Source organism: Medicago sativa, chromosome 1 (genome assembly GCF_051527215.1).
Source record: "Medicago sativa cultivar Bolivia chromosome 1, Bolivia_mono, whole genome shotgun sequence".
Classification (NCBI taxonomy): domain Eukaryota; kingdom Viridiplantae; phylum Streptophyta; class Magnoliopsida; order Fabales; family Fabaceae; genus Medicago; species Medicago sativa.
The window spans coordinates 87,776,382-87,789,844 of record NC_140749.1 but is presented as its reverse complement, the minus strand read 5'-3'; the positions used below and the strand labels follow the sequence as shown (position 1 = coordinate 87,789,844).

Genomic DNA, 13,463 nt, shown 5'->3' with positions numbered 1-13,463 from the left:
AACTCTCATATTTTACAAGTGGTGTTTGCTCTACCCATTTTGTCCAAGCCTTAAATATAGTTTTTTTTTTTTTGTTGACAAAAAGCCTTAAATATAGTTGTTTATTTGAAAAACATTTATTTTAGTGGTTGAGGTTCGAATCCCGAACTTTACGTATATTATAAACTGAGCTAAGTTCATTTTAAAAACATTTAAAAGAATAGTTGGAGGGAGGGAATAATAATGAAATAAAAGTTGTTAAAAAAACATAACTAAATTCCTTTGACCTATGAATCCAAGCATATAAACTCCGTGCAGCATATAACTAAATTCCTTTGACCTATGGAGGGAGGGAATAATAATGAAATATGCACACAGATAATTGTCTGCATTTTAGGAAGTTAAAAGTGTTCTTTAGGTTGCTCTGTTAAGTGGTTGTTTGATGTTGTGGAGTTTGACAAAATCACCTTAAGCCAGCGTAATTTTGCATAATATACAGTTTGAAACTTTAACTAAATTACGGCGTCACTATGATTTTGTTCAACTCACTGCGATGATAAATCCATCATTCACTTGGGCTTCAGATTGTTCACATTACAAGATGTGCTAAGGTGATTTCTCAATCAATTCTATCACCAATATATATATGATCACAACAATACTCTTGTTTTGTCTTGCTGATCATACTTTACACCCTACAACTGTTTGATAAATTGTCCCTGAAAAATATGCACACAGATTTTGCTTAATGAGTTAATGCCTTTACTTTTTCTATTTCCAAAGTTCTAAAAAATTACCATGGTCAATAAGCACATGTAACAGTAGATAATAGTACCGATACACTGAAAACTGTTTTCACCCATGTCTTATCGAGGGAAGAATTCGGTCATAGTGACTCCGTTGGTGGAATCACTTATATTGTCTAGTGCGATGTTGGGGGGTATAATTTCTTCAGTTCCATTACGTTTAAGATATGGTGGTTCAAGAGGGGATGGCAAGTTGGTTGAAGAACTGTTGAGGTAGAATGCAACTGTAGCCATTGTAGGCCTGTCTTCTGGATTTTCCTGAACACATAACAAACCGTTGTGGATGTATTTGATGACTTCTTCAGTTGAATAAGTTCCTTCTGTATTAGGATCCATTAGTTCAAGTGGTGTTTGCTCTGCCCATTTTGTCCAAGCCTACAATATTCATTTGTTAATTAAGAAAATAATTCTTTCAAAAACTTTATTCAAGAGAAGTCTAAGAAATTTTTTACTCACATATCTCCGGATGTCATCAACACACTCTGATTCAGCTGGACAACCTTTCCTCTTTCCACTAATAATCTCTAGAACCATGATTCCGAAACTATACACATCGGATTTCACTGAAAAGTATCCGTGCATTGCATATTCTGGAGATATATAACCACTACATATAAAAAAAAAACATGAAAGTCTGGTTAGTGTGAGTCAGTGATAATGATTTGTAGGTATAAAATACATGCGGGAAAGTGAATGAAGTAAAGTTTGAATTATAAGCTTACTATGTTCCTACAATTGTGCATGTACTTTCTTCAATTTGATCTATAGATACAATTCTAGCCATTCCAAAATCTGATATTTTTGGATTCATATTACTATCTAACAAGACATTGCTAGGTTTCAGATCACGGTGTATTATTTTGAGGCGAGAATCTTCATGGAGATAAAGAATTCCACGGGCAATTCCTTTGATGATCTTCTGACGTTGAGACCAAGGTAATAGTTTTCTCTTACGGGAATCTACAATATTAGTTTCTTTGGATGATCAATAATCTAGTTCAAATAAGAATGGATCCATGGTAATTCATTTATCAAGACATGCCTCTAGCTTAAAGTTATATAATATACAAGTTTAGAAATGACATACCAAATAAAAAGTAATCAAGACTTTTGTTTGGCACATACTCATAGATAAGTATCTTCTCTTCATCTTCCAAACAAAATCCTAGTAATCTCACTAGATTTCTGTGTTGAAGCTTGGCTATAACTTGAACCTCATTTTTAAACTCTACTGCACCTTGTCTAGAGCTTCTTGTAAGCCTCTTCACAGCAACTTCTTGTCCATCTGGAAGAATTCCCTGAATAACAATAAAGAAGTTGTTATAAAAAATAAGTATAGTGATGTTATTGTTTAATTTAGTCCTAGTTGATATATTTACCTTGTAGACTTCTCCAAATCCACCTTTGCCTATCCTGTTTTCTGCAGCAAATCTGTTTGTTGCTGCTTCAATTTTGGTAAATTCAAATTGCAACGATTCCAAAGTGGTAACATCATTTCCAACTACAAGAACAAGTTTGAATATAAGTTATATGGCTATAGGAAATGCTTCTTTTTATAAATAGTAGTATATTTTTCCACATTACAGCTTTCTTTGAGAATATCATGCCGATTCTTTTGTTCTTTTCTATATAGAAAGCAACAACATCCCAAGACTAAAAGCATCATGGAAACAACAATTGGAACACCGATCTCAAATATAGTTAGTGTCTTCTGTTTTCCCTTTCCTGCATCAATATCAGTACCTTGTGTTATTTTCAGTCTCCATCAAGAAAAATGAGAAGATGTTTATGTAGCAAACCAACAAATATCTCTTTGATAAAATATTCCTGAACTATTTATATTTTCATTAGAGGGTTAGGAATAGATTATTGGTGATTTCAATCCATGTTCACAATGTACTAAGTTATTACAGAAGATATATCTCTTGCTAGATATAGTAGTCATTGGTTGACAGTAATATATGGTATGAGAATAACTTGATTACTGTGTTATTGTTTCAGAAATGGTAGTAGAAATAAGAAAGTGTATAAGAGGGATAATCACAATTTTAAACCTGGTGGGTCTGAAGGGCGAGGACTTGTGAGTGGGGGAAGCACCCAAGAAGTATTGTGTGCCTTGTGGAATGGGTATAATTCGAATTTAACACCACAACTGGGATATAATATGGTGCCTCCAGATTTTCCTCTGCAGCAACTGGTTGGAACCTCTGCTATGGCATCACTAAGACACCAACTGCAGTTCTCTGCAGATAGGTATGGGAGGCACCAAGCATAGCCATATAGTTTTTGGTTTTCTGTGAGGTTCGCTGACTTGTTAGCCAACTTAGCCGATGCATTTGCTGCTTCACTTCTCAAATCGTTCAACATATCCCAGAGAATGTTGTTGAAGAGGCCAACATCACCCACATAATCTTTTTCGTTCATGGAAGAGAGTTCTGGACTTTTCTCCACGGTGGAAAAGAAGTGTCGATCAGAATAGTGCACATAGCATACTTTGTACCAAACTATGGCTGCTTTTGCTGTGGTGCACAGTGATGATATGAGTTTAGCTGCTTCTATCACGCATGACTGGCAGGTTTTAGGGTCAGTGTCTCTAACACAAAGGAAGAGACCGCAGACAGTGTTCACAGTGTTGTTGCTTGCAACTGTGGCGTTGTAGTATCTGGCATTGTTACTACTATTGGAGGAGAGCCAATCTAGGAGTGTTTTGATATTGGAATGGTAAGTGTTATTGGTTACAGAAGTGCTGTTCCTTGTGCAGTTATAGAAAGCATGTGTGCTATTATCAATTGCAGCTTGTAGGATGGGAGAAGGAGAGCAATGAACAATAAGGTAAAAGAAAATTGGAAGTAAAAACAGAAAACGGAAGGAACCCATTCTTGGCAATGGGAACTAGGAACTAAAAAAATATGACAAGTATAGCGATGTTGGTGGTCGCTGATATATGTTTTCTTTTGTCACCTTTAAAGATTTCCTATGACAAAAAGATTTGGTTAAATGATAATTTATGTAATAGTTATGATTATATTAGCCCAACACACTAGGTATTTCTTCATTTTTATTCCCTTGATTCAGTCTTTACAGCAAACTTTCCTTTTTTATTCATGTTGCTATCTCCACCAATAATTTTATACCCTGCACCACCTTCAAAAAGCTTTGTGAAAACATCAAGTAACATCCCACTTCATTACCTCACTGCAATTATAAAAGTACAATCTTGGCTGCTTTTGCTTGAGGACAAAAATTTCGGTGTCCACATTGAATATATATTTATATTTTTTTACACTAAAGTATGAAACACCGTTTGTTTATTTTAGAAGAGAATATATGAATTTATGAGTTTTATGAATTTTGTATGGTTTAATACTTCAATTTCTCAATTTCTGTGAGTTTGATATCAAAATACATTTTGTCCATAATATCCTATGATGATGCATTCGTTGCCATTCAAATTATAGATTTCCGTAAATTCAGTCCACCGTAAACCGCGATACCCACAGCCGAGGTAGATAACTCTCATTGCAAGAAAATCTTTATTTTTATCCAGAAGTATACTTTCACCGTTGGACATCAAAATTGTGTTTTTTTTCCAAAAGCATACTTCTGGATGTTGGAATTTTTTTTCTATGGCATTACTGAGACAACTGCAGTTTTCTGAGGAAAGAAAGATTTAGAAAGGAATATTCCATTACATTCAGCGTTTTGTTAACTATGATGTCTTTACAACTAGGACATGTCTTTGATTTTGCACATGAAGAAGCTGTTGTTTGGGATCAGGGTGTTTCTATACAATTTGTAAAATAGAATACAAATAGATAGATATAAGACATATGATATGAATCAAGCTGCTTCTTTTATGAAGCTTCATTTAGTTACTGACCATGTCAAATTTTCACACTATAAGGTTACATAAAAATTGTGTATTTGTTTTTCTATACTATTTTAAGAATTTAATACAAATCTTCATATTTAACATTAATACAAAAAAAAGACAATCAAAACAATATAGAATCTAGGAAAAACTGCTAATGAAATTTGAAAATACGAACTATCTCCTATGTCATGTGAAGCCAATCTTCTTCTTCTGCGTCTCTCTCTCTCTCTCTCTCTCTCTCTCTCTCTCTCTCTCTCTCTCTCTCTCTCTCTCTCTCTCTCTCTCTCTCTCTCTCTCTCTCTCTCTCTCTCTCTCTCTCTCATGTGAAGCAATCTTTTTTTTTTGTAAGTTTAGTTTTTCTATTCCACAGTGTGCAATTTAGCCCCCCCCCCCGTTGGTAGATAAAAGAAATGACAAATAATCATTAAAACTCACGCATACAATTATGCTTAAAATGATTTTGCATTGTCAGTTTATATGTAGTAATTATCTCTGCTGAAAATAGTACATTTTCATCCAATCTCAAGAGACTCATCAATCATACGCCACACACTTGGTTTTCAGATTGATAAAAAGAAGAAGAAAACTGATCTTAGGGGTCACTATTATGCACCACGAATATTTGTGTATTTGATTAAGGGTGGAAATTTCCTGATTCCCCTATCTTCTTCAAATAAACATCTTTGATGGATTGGAAATATCTTGTTTTATGTTTTTCTTCAATTTTCTATATTCCATTCTATCAAGGAAGTAGTTAGAATGTACAGTCTTGTTGAAGGCTACAAGACAACGTATTCTTTTCCAACTTGATTAATCAGGATTTTTTTCAGAACCAAAATCATGTATCCCCTTCTCTTGGGCCTCCAATTGAAACATAACACCTAGCCATTTTTTCTTTTCTTTTTAAAGCTAAACCCTCTCCAAGTTCTTAAAATATTGATGTACTACTTATATTTTCCTTTGTTGAGTATGGCTGCTATATAGACATAGAAGAGGGACAAGCGGCGGGGTGGTTAATTATTATATAGATATGTCTTGTAACACTGTAAACCCTAATTCACTCAAGTAGTATAAGAAACTATAGCTTCTCTATAATTGAGTTCCATTGTCTGTTATTTGTGTTTTCGTTGATCTTTTGTTACTAGTTGATGTCCTAACATGCTTAGAATGATAGGAAAATATTAGTGATGATTTTAGTTCACGTTCACAACGTACCAAGCTATCACAGAAGATATATAACTCTTGCTAGATATAGTAGTCATGGGTTGACAGTAATATATGGTATGATATTAAGTTAGTATTAACTTGATTGTTGTCTTATTGTGTCAGAAATGTTAGTAAAATTAAGAAAATATATATGAAGGATTTTCAAAAGCTTAAACCTGGTGGAGCTGAAGGACGAGGAATTGTTGGTAGTGGAGGTGGTGTTCCCCAAGCAATATTGTTGTGTGCCTTGTGGAAAGGATTTAAGTCAAATTTAAGACCACAACTGGGATAAAATATTGCTCCTCCAGATTTTCCTCTGCAACAACTAGTTGGAATTTCTGCTATGGCATCGCTAAGACACCAGCTACAGTTTTCTGAAGATAGGTTGGGACGCACCAAACAAAACCATATAGTTTTTGGTTGTCTGTGATATTCACCGACTTATCAGCCAATTTACCAAAAGCATTTGCTGCCTCGTTTCTCAAATCATTCAACATATCCCAGAGAATGTTGTTGAATTGAAGCGTCCAACTTCACCCACATAATCTTTTTCGTTCATGTAATAAAGTTCTGGACTTTTCTCCACAATGGAAAAGATTCGACGATCAGAATAGCGCACAAAGCATGCTGTGTGCCAAACTATGGCTTCTTTTGCTGTGGTGCACAGTGATGATATGAGTTCGGTTGCTTCTTTCACACACAACTGACAGAGTTTGGGGTCAATGTCTCTAATGCAAAGAAAGAGACCGTAAACAGCGTCCATAGTGTTTTGGCTAGAGACTTTGGCATTGTAGTATCTTGCATTGTTACTGCTATTGGAGGAGAGCCAGTCTAGGAGTGTTTTGAGGTTGGAACGGTAAGCATAATCGGAAGCAGAAGTACTGTTCCTTGTGCAGTTATAGTAAGGATGTGTTGCATCATTAGTAGCAGCTTGTATGATGGGAGAAGGAAAGCAGTGAAAAAAGAGGGAAAAGAAAGTTGGAAGTGTAAGCAGCAAATGGAAGGAACCCATACTTCACAGGGGGAACTAGGAGCTCAAATGTTGGTACTGGCTGATATATATGTTTTCTTTTATAAGCTTTATGTAGTTAAATAATTATAGCAGCCCAACCCCCACTAGGTATCTTTAGAGCAAACTTTTATTTTGTACACATGTTGCTATCTCCATTCAATTATTTATACTCCACATCACCTTGAAATAACCATGTGAAAATTATTAAACAATCTTGGCTATACTTTTGGTTGAGGACAAGATTTAGGGTGTCCACATCCTCTTACTATAAATGAAAACTAGTAGAGGATAGTTGTCGGCATTTTATCTTATTTGATGCGAGTGATTTCTAAAAAATGGAATCATATTAGACTTATTGGAAAACCCAAACTAATTACATGGTCTGTATTCTAAACCATCATTCTCTTCTCTAATACATGAGTTAAGTGTAGGAAAATGTTCAAGCCTGAAGGTAAAATTGACTCACTGTGGATACATTGATAGATGCAATTACTTTTAGAGTCTAATCCCTTTCTACCATTGTTCTGTTCCTGGAAAATGACCATTCTAATGGGCTAATCCACTGAAGAACTGTTGAGGAAACAAACAACATTTGCCATTTTGAGTGTGTATCGTTTGGCGTCTTCTTGTACACATAATAACGCAATATGGATGCTCGTTGAGACAAAAATCTTTCCCGAGGATCCAATGGTGTTTAGTTTCTCCATTTTGTCCAAGCCTGCATTAAGTCCACTAGTCAACTCTAGGTGTCTCTATCATCTCCACTCTCGTACCATGTACTCTCTCCCTCCTAATTGTAAGATCATTTACCAAAAAAAAAAAGAATGTTGTCCTAAAATATAGGATCATCTACAAAAAATTTGATGTAATTTATTACCCCTTATTAATATTATCAATGTTTTTTGGAATATAAAAAATTAACATTAAATATATATATATATATATATATATATATATATATATATATATATATATGGTAATAGTCATATAGACAAATTTATTGTTCCAATAACTTTTCTTAATACATGTGATTTTTGTAAAGTGCTTCTATCAAAAGGGATAGTTTATAAATTCATAAGATTTCCCCTGTTATGTAAATGAGTAAATATTCAGGCCCGGCCCTGAGGGGGTGCAAACAGCTCAACAGAGCTGGGCCTCCCTCAGCCATGGGCCTCAATTCTTTTTTTCAATATCCACTAATACTACTGCCCTCCAATCTTTTTTAGTACCCCCAACCATTTTCTGTCCTCTTGTTTTAGCCTTTTAGGCCTATTAGAATTAGGTCCTCTTGCTTTTGGTGTTAGGTGGGGGTTCCTCATGTATACGGTAGTCATTTTCACCTTTGGGTGTACCGCATATATACGACACCTTATAATTATCTTTTAAACAAAAATAAATAGAACATTGCTCTTTCAAAAAAAATACGTTTTGATTTTATCACTGGCCTCTTTTCATTCCCAGAGCCGAGCCTCCGAATTCTTAGGGACGTCCCTGTAAATATTAATTTTTCTTTTAGTTGCATATTTCAATTAGCTTACGGTGTGTTTAGGAAAGCTAATAAACAAAAGAGAAAGGTTAATGAGTGTCTCTGGAGGCACTTTTTAAGAACTCTAAATAGTAAATATTTATGAAAATGTGTGTAATTAATGAATTAGAAATCGAAATATTTGACTTTTGTAAAGAATAATTGTTTATTTTAAAATGCTTAAAGAGTGCTCTGAGTACACTCGTTAACGAAACCCTAAACAAAATGATCTTAAAAAGTTTTGGTTGTAAATCTGACGTTGCTTAAATATTATGCGTAGTAAATGTGCTGATAAATTCTATTTGAAAAGCCACAATTTTATGTGGTTTTACCTAATTGATTCGTGTATGTAATTCCATAGTACATAATTGTTATTGATATTGATGTATTTGCTTAAGGATGGAAATCTTCTGATTCCTCTCCCTTCTCCTAATAAACATCTTTGATGGATTTGGAGGCATCTTGATTTTTGCTTTTCCTCATTTTACTTTACTCCATTTTATTGAAGAAGTATTTACAATGTATATTTTTGCCGAAGGCTATGCAACAAATCCTTTTCAACTTGACTAATCAGGATTCTTTTACAGGACTGAAATCACATATTCCCTTCTCTTGTGCCTCCAAAAGAAACATAACACCTAGCCATTTTTTTTTTCTTTTTAAAGCTAACAATACCATATTTAGTTAATGTGTTAGACATACACTAGCAGTAGGGAAGTCAAACGACACCATATTTAGCGTCTAAATTTTGATGTCCTACGGCCCAACCTCATATAGATAAAAGAAACAAATTTTCCGCTAATAGTCCCATGACAGGTTCAAAGGGTATAAGCCACGAGGATACCTTGAGGTACCTACTAGGGGTTACCGACTCTAATTACAGTGGATTAACAGCAAACAAAATTAATGTCTAAAAACCATTTCTCATAGGAAATGTGGCAATGTCTAAAATTTGTCAACATTTGAAAAGATGAATGAGAAAAATGTTATAGAATACATTAAACTATACACATGTAGAATGGTAACAATCAATTATTAGTAGTCTATTTCTTACATTTCCTTTGAAACTTTTTGGTAACAACCAGCATCAGTGTTTCCTAAAATACATCCCCTTGCAGTACTATCGAGGGTAAATTTCACTCACTGTGAATTCATAGTTTGAAGTGATCATAGAGTCCAATCCCCTTTTGACCATATTGTCCTCCATTGTTCTTTTCATGAAAAATGATTGTTCCGTAAGTAATGGCAATTCCACTGAAGGACTGTTGAGAAAACAAACAACTTTTGCCATTGTGGGTCTATCATTGGGGTCTTCCTGTACACATAATAATGCAATATGGATGCATCGTGTGATATCGTTTTGAGACAAAGATCCTTTCATCTCAGGATCCAATAGTTCCAATGCTGTTTGGTTTATCCATTTTGTCCAAGCCTGCATTAAGTCCTCTAATTAAATCTCATTGTCTCTATCATCTACTATATATACATAATAAAACATGTACTTAACTCATATACACTATCAATCAATCATAACAGTTTGATCATTAGAAGCATTTGACATTTATTATAACCACTTCTTAAGTCACACGCATAATTGATTGTGTACTGACAATGCAAAACTTTTTAGACCGACAATGCATGAAAATTAAACTCAAAATATTTGATAAAGAATCAAAATACTCACATATTTTCGTATATCTTCAAAACAATCTGATTCAGAGGAAAAGCCTTTCCTTTTTCCATTGATAATCTCCAATACCATTACTCCAAAACTAAACACATCAGATTTCACAGAAAATTGGCCATGCATTGCATACTCTGGAGACATGTAACCACTGCATATAGTACCTTTGTTAGCAGTGAAATTTATGTAAGAAAAAAGAATGGGTAATCTCTAAATGAGATACAAACTGAACAATTCAAAGGGAAAATGAAACTGCTAGTAGAGAATAGTAGGAAGATTGAACTTACTATGTCCCAACAATTCTACGCGTATTTTCTTCAATATTATCGGCAGCAACAATTCTTGCCATACCGAAATCAGAGATTTTTGGTTCCATGTTGCCGTCTAACAAAACATTACTAGGTTTTAGATCACGGTGTATAATTTTAAGGCGTGAATCCTCATGGAGATAAAGAATTCCTCGAGCAATTCCTCCAATAATCTTGCGCCTTTCATACCAATTTAATTGTCTTCTCTTTAAAGGATGATCTTGAATAGAAGGGAAAGGAATGAATTTAGCGAGTTTTATATTTCAGGTATGAAAATAATTCATCTTGCAAGAACATATGTCCATTTAAATTAAGAGTTGAACTGTAATAATAGTAAAAAGTACTAACCAAACAAAAAGTAATCAAGACTCTTGTTAGGTACATATTCGTATATGAGTATCTTTTCTTGTCCATGAAGACAAAATCCTTGTAATTTCACTAGATTTTTGTGCTGAAGTTGAGCTATGACAAGAACCTCATTCTTAAATTCTCTTGCACCTTGCTTAGAGCTTCCCAAAAGCCTCTTAACAGCTATCTCATCCCCATTGGTAAGTACACCCTGTAAAGCAAGATGAACCATTTGTTAATTAACTACTCCTTCCGATCCTAAATACAAGCAAAAAGTCAAATATATTTGATTCAAACGTTTTTAAATATACGCAAAAAACGTAAAAATGTGTTTGGTCCAATTTGGGCAAAATACATTTGATTTTTAGCTCATATTTAAAGCCGGAGGGAGTATCATAATAAAGGTGCAGAACGAATGTGTTATGGTACTGATTTTAGATTTTACCTTATAAACTTCTCCAAATCCACCTTTTCCAATCATATTATCTTTATCAAACTTGTTTGTTGCAGATTCAATTTCGCCTAAACCAAACCTCAAGGATTCCAAAATAGCAACATCATCCCCAACTGCACCAGACAAATTTGAGTTTGTCAAACAATGTGGAAAGTAGAATAGCAACACTTTTTTTTTTTTATATTGATTTAAATCATTACAGCTTTCTTTGAGATCAGTCTCCTGATTCTTCCTCTGTTTCCTTCTTATAAAACAGCTGCAACCCAAACATAAAAGCACCACGGTCACAACAATCGGGAAAACCACAACTAGCACTGATATAATTGACTTTTTCCTTTTTCCTCCTGCATGAAAAATTGAACATTATGAGTTCCTCTAATTATAACTTCAGTTCTTTTTTACTAGAAGGTAGAAGTAGTAAATACTCTATCAGTTTCAAAATAATGATTGTTTTAGCCTATAAAAACGTTCTAAAATAAGCATCATTTTGCTTTTTCAATATGGCATTAATTAGTTTTTTTCCTTCAATTCTATGCATAAATTTATATTGTCTGCATTCTTTAATTTATCTATAGTTTTTCTTAGTCCTTGTGAGGACGACAATTATTTTGTAACGAATGTAGTACTAAGAATTATTTCACAACCAATCAAAATCTGAAAGAATAGTGTTCACACAAGAAATTGTTTTTTTATGGTAAAAATGTTGGTCAAGGGTTATGCAAAACCTGGTGATGCCAAGGTGCTAAGAGGAACCGTTACAGTAGGTAGTTGCGGTTGCTGGATCGTTGTCCATGAAGCGAGTGGATAGGAAAATGGATAAAGTTCGAATCTGAGGCCGCAACTAGGAAAGTAAACTCTGCCTCCAATTTTCCCTCTACAACAAGATGTTGAAATTACTGATATGGCATCACCGAGACACCAACTACAGTTGTCTGAAGAAAGATATTGAATGCAATATACCATTGCATACAGCTTTTGGTTATCTGTGATGTTAACTGATTTATAAGCATACTTCATGGATCCATTAGGAACATTTGCTGTTAAATTTCTGATATCATTCATAGTATTCCAAAGTAAGGTGTTGAATACACCAACTTGCGGCCCCTCATAGTCCTGTTCGTTCATGAAGGTGAGTTTAGGATTCTCTTCCACCGTGGAAAAGAAATAACGATTGGAATAACGAACCATGCAATAAGGAGCATATATCGTGGCTTCTTTGGACATTGGACAATGTTCTGCTATCTGTTTGGTTGCATTTGTCACGCAATGTTTACAGTTCGGATCTTCCTCTATGAAGTGGCACATGAAGAGGCCATAGATGGTGTTGTTGGTGTTGGATTCTGTAATGGTAGTGTTGTATACGTGTGTTGTAGGTGTGGCATTTGAGGAAAGCCATGACAGAAGAGTTTTAAGGTTTGTATGGTATATGTTGTTTGGTGAGTAATCATAATTAGTGTTGTTGCTTGAAGTTGAACAGTTATAGTAAGGTGGTAATGGGTAATTTATATATGCAGAAACTGTGGTAATATGATTGAAGAACAATGTGATGATATATATGAGAATTGGGAGTAGCAATGAGGAATGCATGCCTTGGAATGCAATGGTTATGGTCTATGGAATCAGTGATCGAGTTTGTGTTTCTACTTTCTACAAATTAATTGTGAGATAGAATAGAAAACTAGATTGATTAATATATGAATCAAGCTGCTTCTTTAATGAAGCTTCGTTTTGTGATTGATTGAACATACATATGATTTATTTTGTCAAATTTTCACACTGTAAGTTTAAACACAGGAAAAAATGTTGTGTAGTAATGAATGCAATATCTTATTAGTTGCTTTTACACCCATGCTCTCTGTTTATGGCAGAAACATGACTTTGCATCGCTAGGCAGCTTTTTTACTCGTCAAATGCCTCACTATATTCGTGTAAGAAAATTGCTTTTTTGACATTGAATACTTCCTATTAGTTGCTTTTTACTGGCAGAAACATGTCTGTAAAGTTTCGTAGAATTCTGAATAAGTTTCGATTTATTTTAATTTTTCGACCGAAACGCGTAAAATCATAATAAAAACAGCAAAGCCAGAGGCAGTTAACTGCCTCTGGAGGAGCCAGCGGCAGTTAACTGCTGGCGCATATGCAGAGGCAATTAACTACCGCTGGGGTAATTTGGTCATTTGCTTGTGTCAATAGGAAGTATTCAATGCCAAAAAAGCAATTTTCTTCGTGTAATTTATCGTACAAATAGCACCGTTGAGCTTGGGGAT

General features: G+C 34.4%; 2 protein-coding genes, 1 long non-coding RNA gene and 1 pseudogene across 5 annotated transcripts; 1 reads left to right on the top strand and 3 right to left on the bottom strand.

Moving 5' to 3' along the window:
* Window positions 1-451: 451 nt before the first annotated feature.
* On the top strand, window positions 452-3,890 carry LOC146958721 (uncharacterized). Of its 2 annotated transcripts, XR_015024709.1 has the most exons (4): window positions 452-590; window positions 1,630-1,721; window positions 2,419-2,485; window positions 2,787-3,890. It is a non-coding gene; the product is annotated as an uncharacterized LOC146958721 (long non-coding RNA). The 2 variants fall into 2 exon arrangements; XR_015024708.1 differs by having other exon boundaries at window positions 1,630-2,485.
* On the bottom strand, window positions 627-3,698 carry LOC146958722 (cysteine-rich receptor-like protein kinase 25). Its single transcript, XM_085740252.1, has 7 exons — window positions 2,840-3,698; window positions 2,370-2,510; window positions 2,165-2,286; window positions 1,873-2,083; window positions 1,508-1,745; window positions 1,242-1,392; window positions 627-1,160 (listed from the first exon to the last, which is right to left on the bottom strand). Exons 1-7 carry the CDS (start codon window positions 3,660-3,662, stop codon window positions 846-848), a joined length of 2,001 nt encoding a protein of 666 aa, XP_085596378.1. The 5' UTR covers window positions 3,663-3,698; the 3' UTR covers window positions 627-845.
* A 1,858-nt stretch (window positions 3,891-5,748) lies between the features above and the next one.
* LOC146958720 (putative cysteine-rich receptor-like protein kinase 9) lies at window positions 5,749-6,877 on the bottom strand (annotated as a pseudogene).
* A 2,445-nt stretch (window positions 6,878-9,322) lies between these two features.
* Window positions 9,323-12,963, bottom strand: LOC146958719 (cysteine-rich receptor-like protein kinase 25). Of its 2 annotated transcripts, XM_085740257.1 has the most exons (7): window positions 11,922-12,963; window positions 11,397-11,540; window positions 11,188-11,309; window positions 10,743-10,953; window positions 10,374-10,614; window positions 10,087-10,237; window positions 9,323-9,834 (listed from the first exon to the last, which is right to left on the bottom strand). In XM_085740257.1, exons 1-7 carry the CDS (start codon window positions 12,781-12,783, stop codon window positions 9,523-9,525), a joined length of 2,043 nt encoding a protein of 680 aa, XP_085596383.1. In that variant the 5' UTR covers window positions 12,784-12,963; the 3' UTR covers window positions 9,323-9,522. The 2 variants fall into 2 exon arrangements, with proteins under 2 accessions (XP_085596383.1, XP_085596382.1); XM_085740256.1 differs by having other exon boundaries at window positions 11,188-11,540.
* Between the last annotated feature and the right edge of the window lie 500 nt (window positions 12,964-13,463).

Bases quoted from the DNA above. Each gene is read 5' to 3' on its own strand.
- LOC146958722 (XM_085740252.1), bottom strand. From the start codon at position 3,662: ATGGGTTCCTTCCGTTTTCTGTTTTTACTTCCAATTTTCTTTTACCTT. The intron at 2,287-2,369 runs GTAATGTGGAAA...TTGTTCTTGTAG, and splicing joins TGATATTCTCAAAGAAAGCT to TTGGAAATGATGTTACCACT. The intron at 1,393-1,507 runs GTAAGCTTATAA...TTTTATATGTAG, and splicing joins TGCACAATTGTAGGAACATA to TGGTTATATATCTCCAGAAT.
- LOC146958719 (XM_085740256.1), bottom strand. From the start codon at position 12,783: ATGCATTCCTCATTGCTACTCCCAATTCTCATATATATCATCACATTG. The intron at 10,615-10,742 runs GTTAGTACTTTT...CTTCTATTCAAG, and splicing joins TCTTGATTACTTTTTGTTTG to ATCATCCTTTAAAGAGAAGA. The intron at 10,238-10,373 runs GTAAGTTCAATC...TACTATATGCAG, and splicing joins CGTAGAATTGTTGGGACATA to TGGTTACATGTCTCCAGAGT.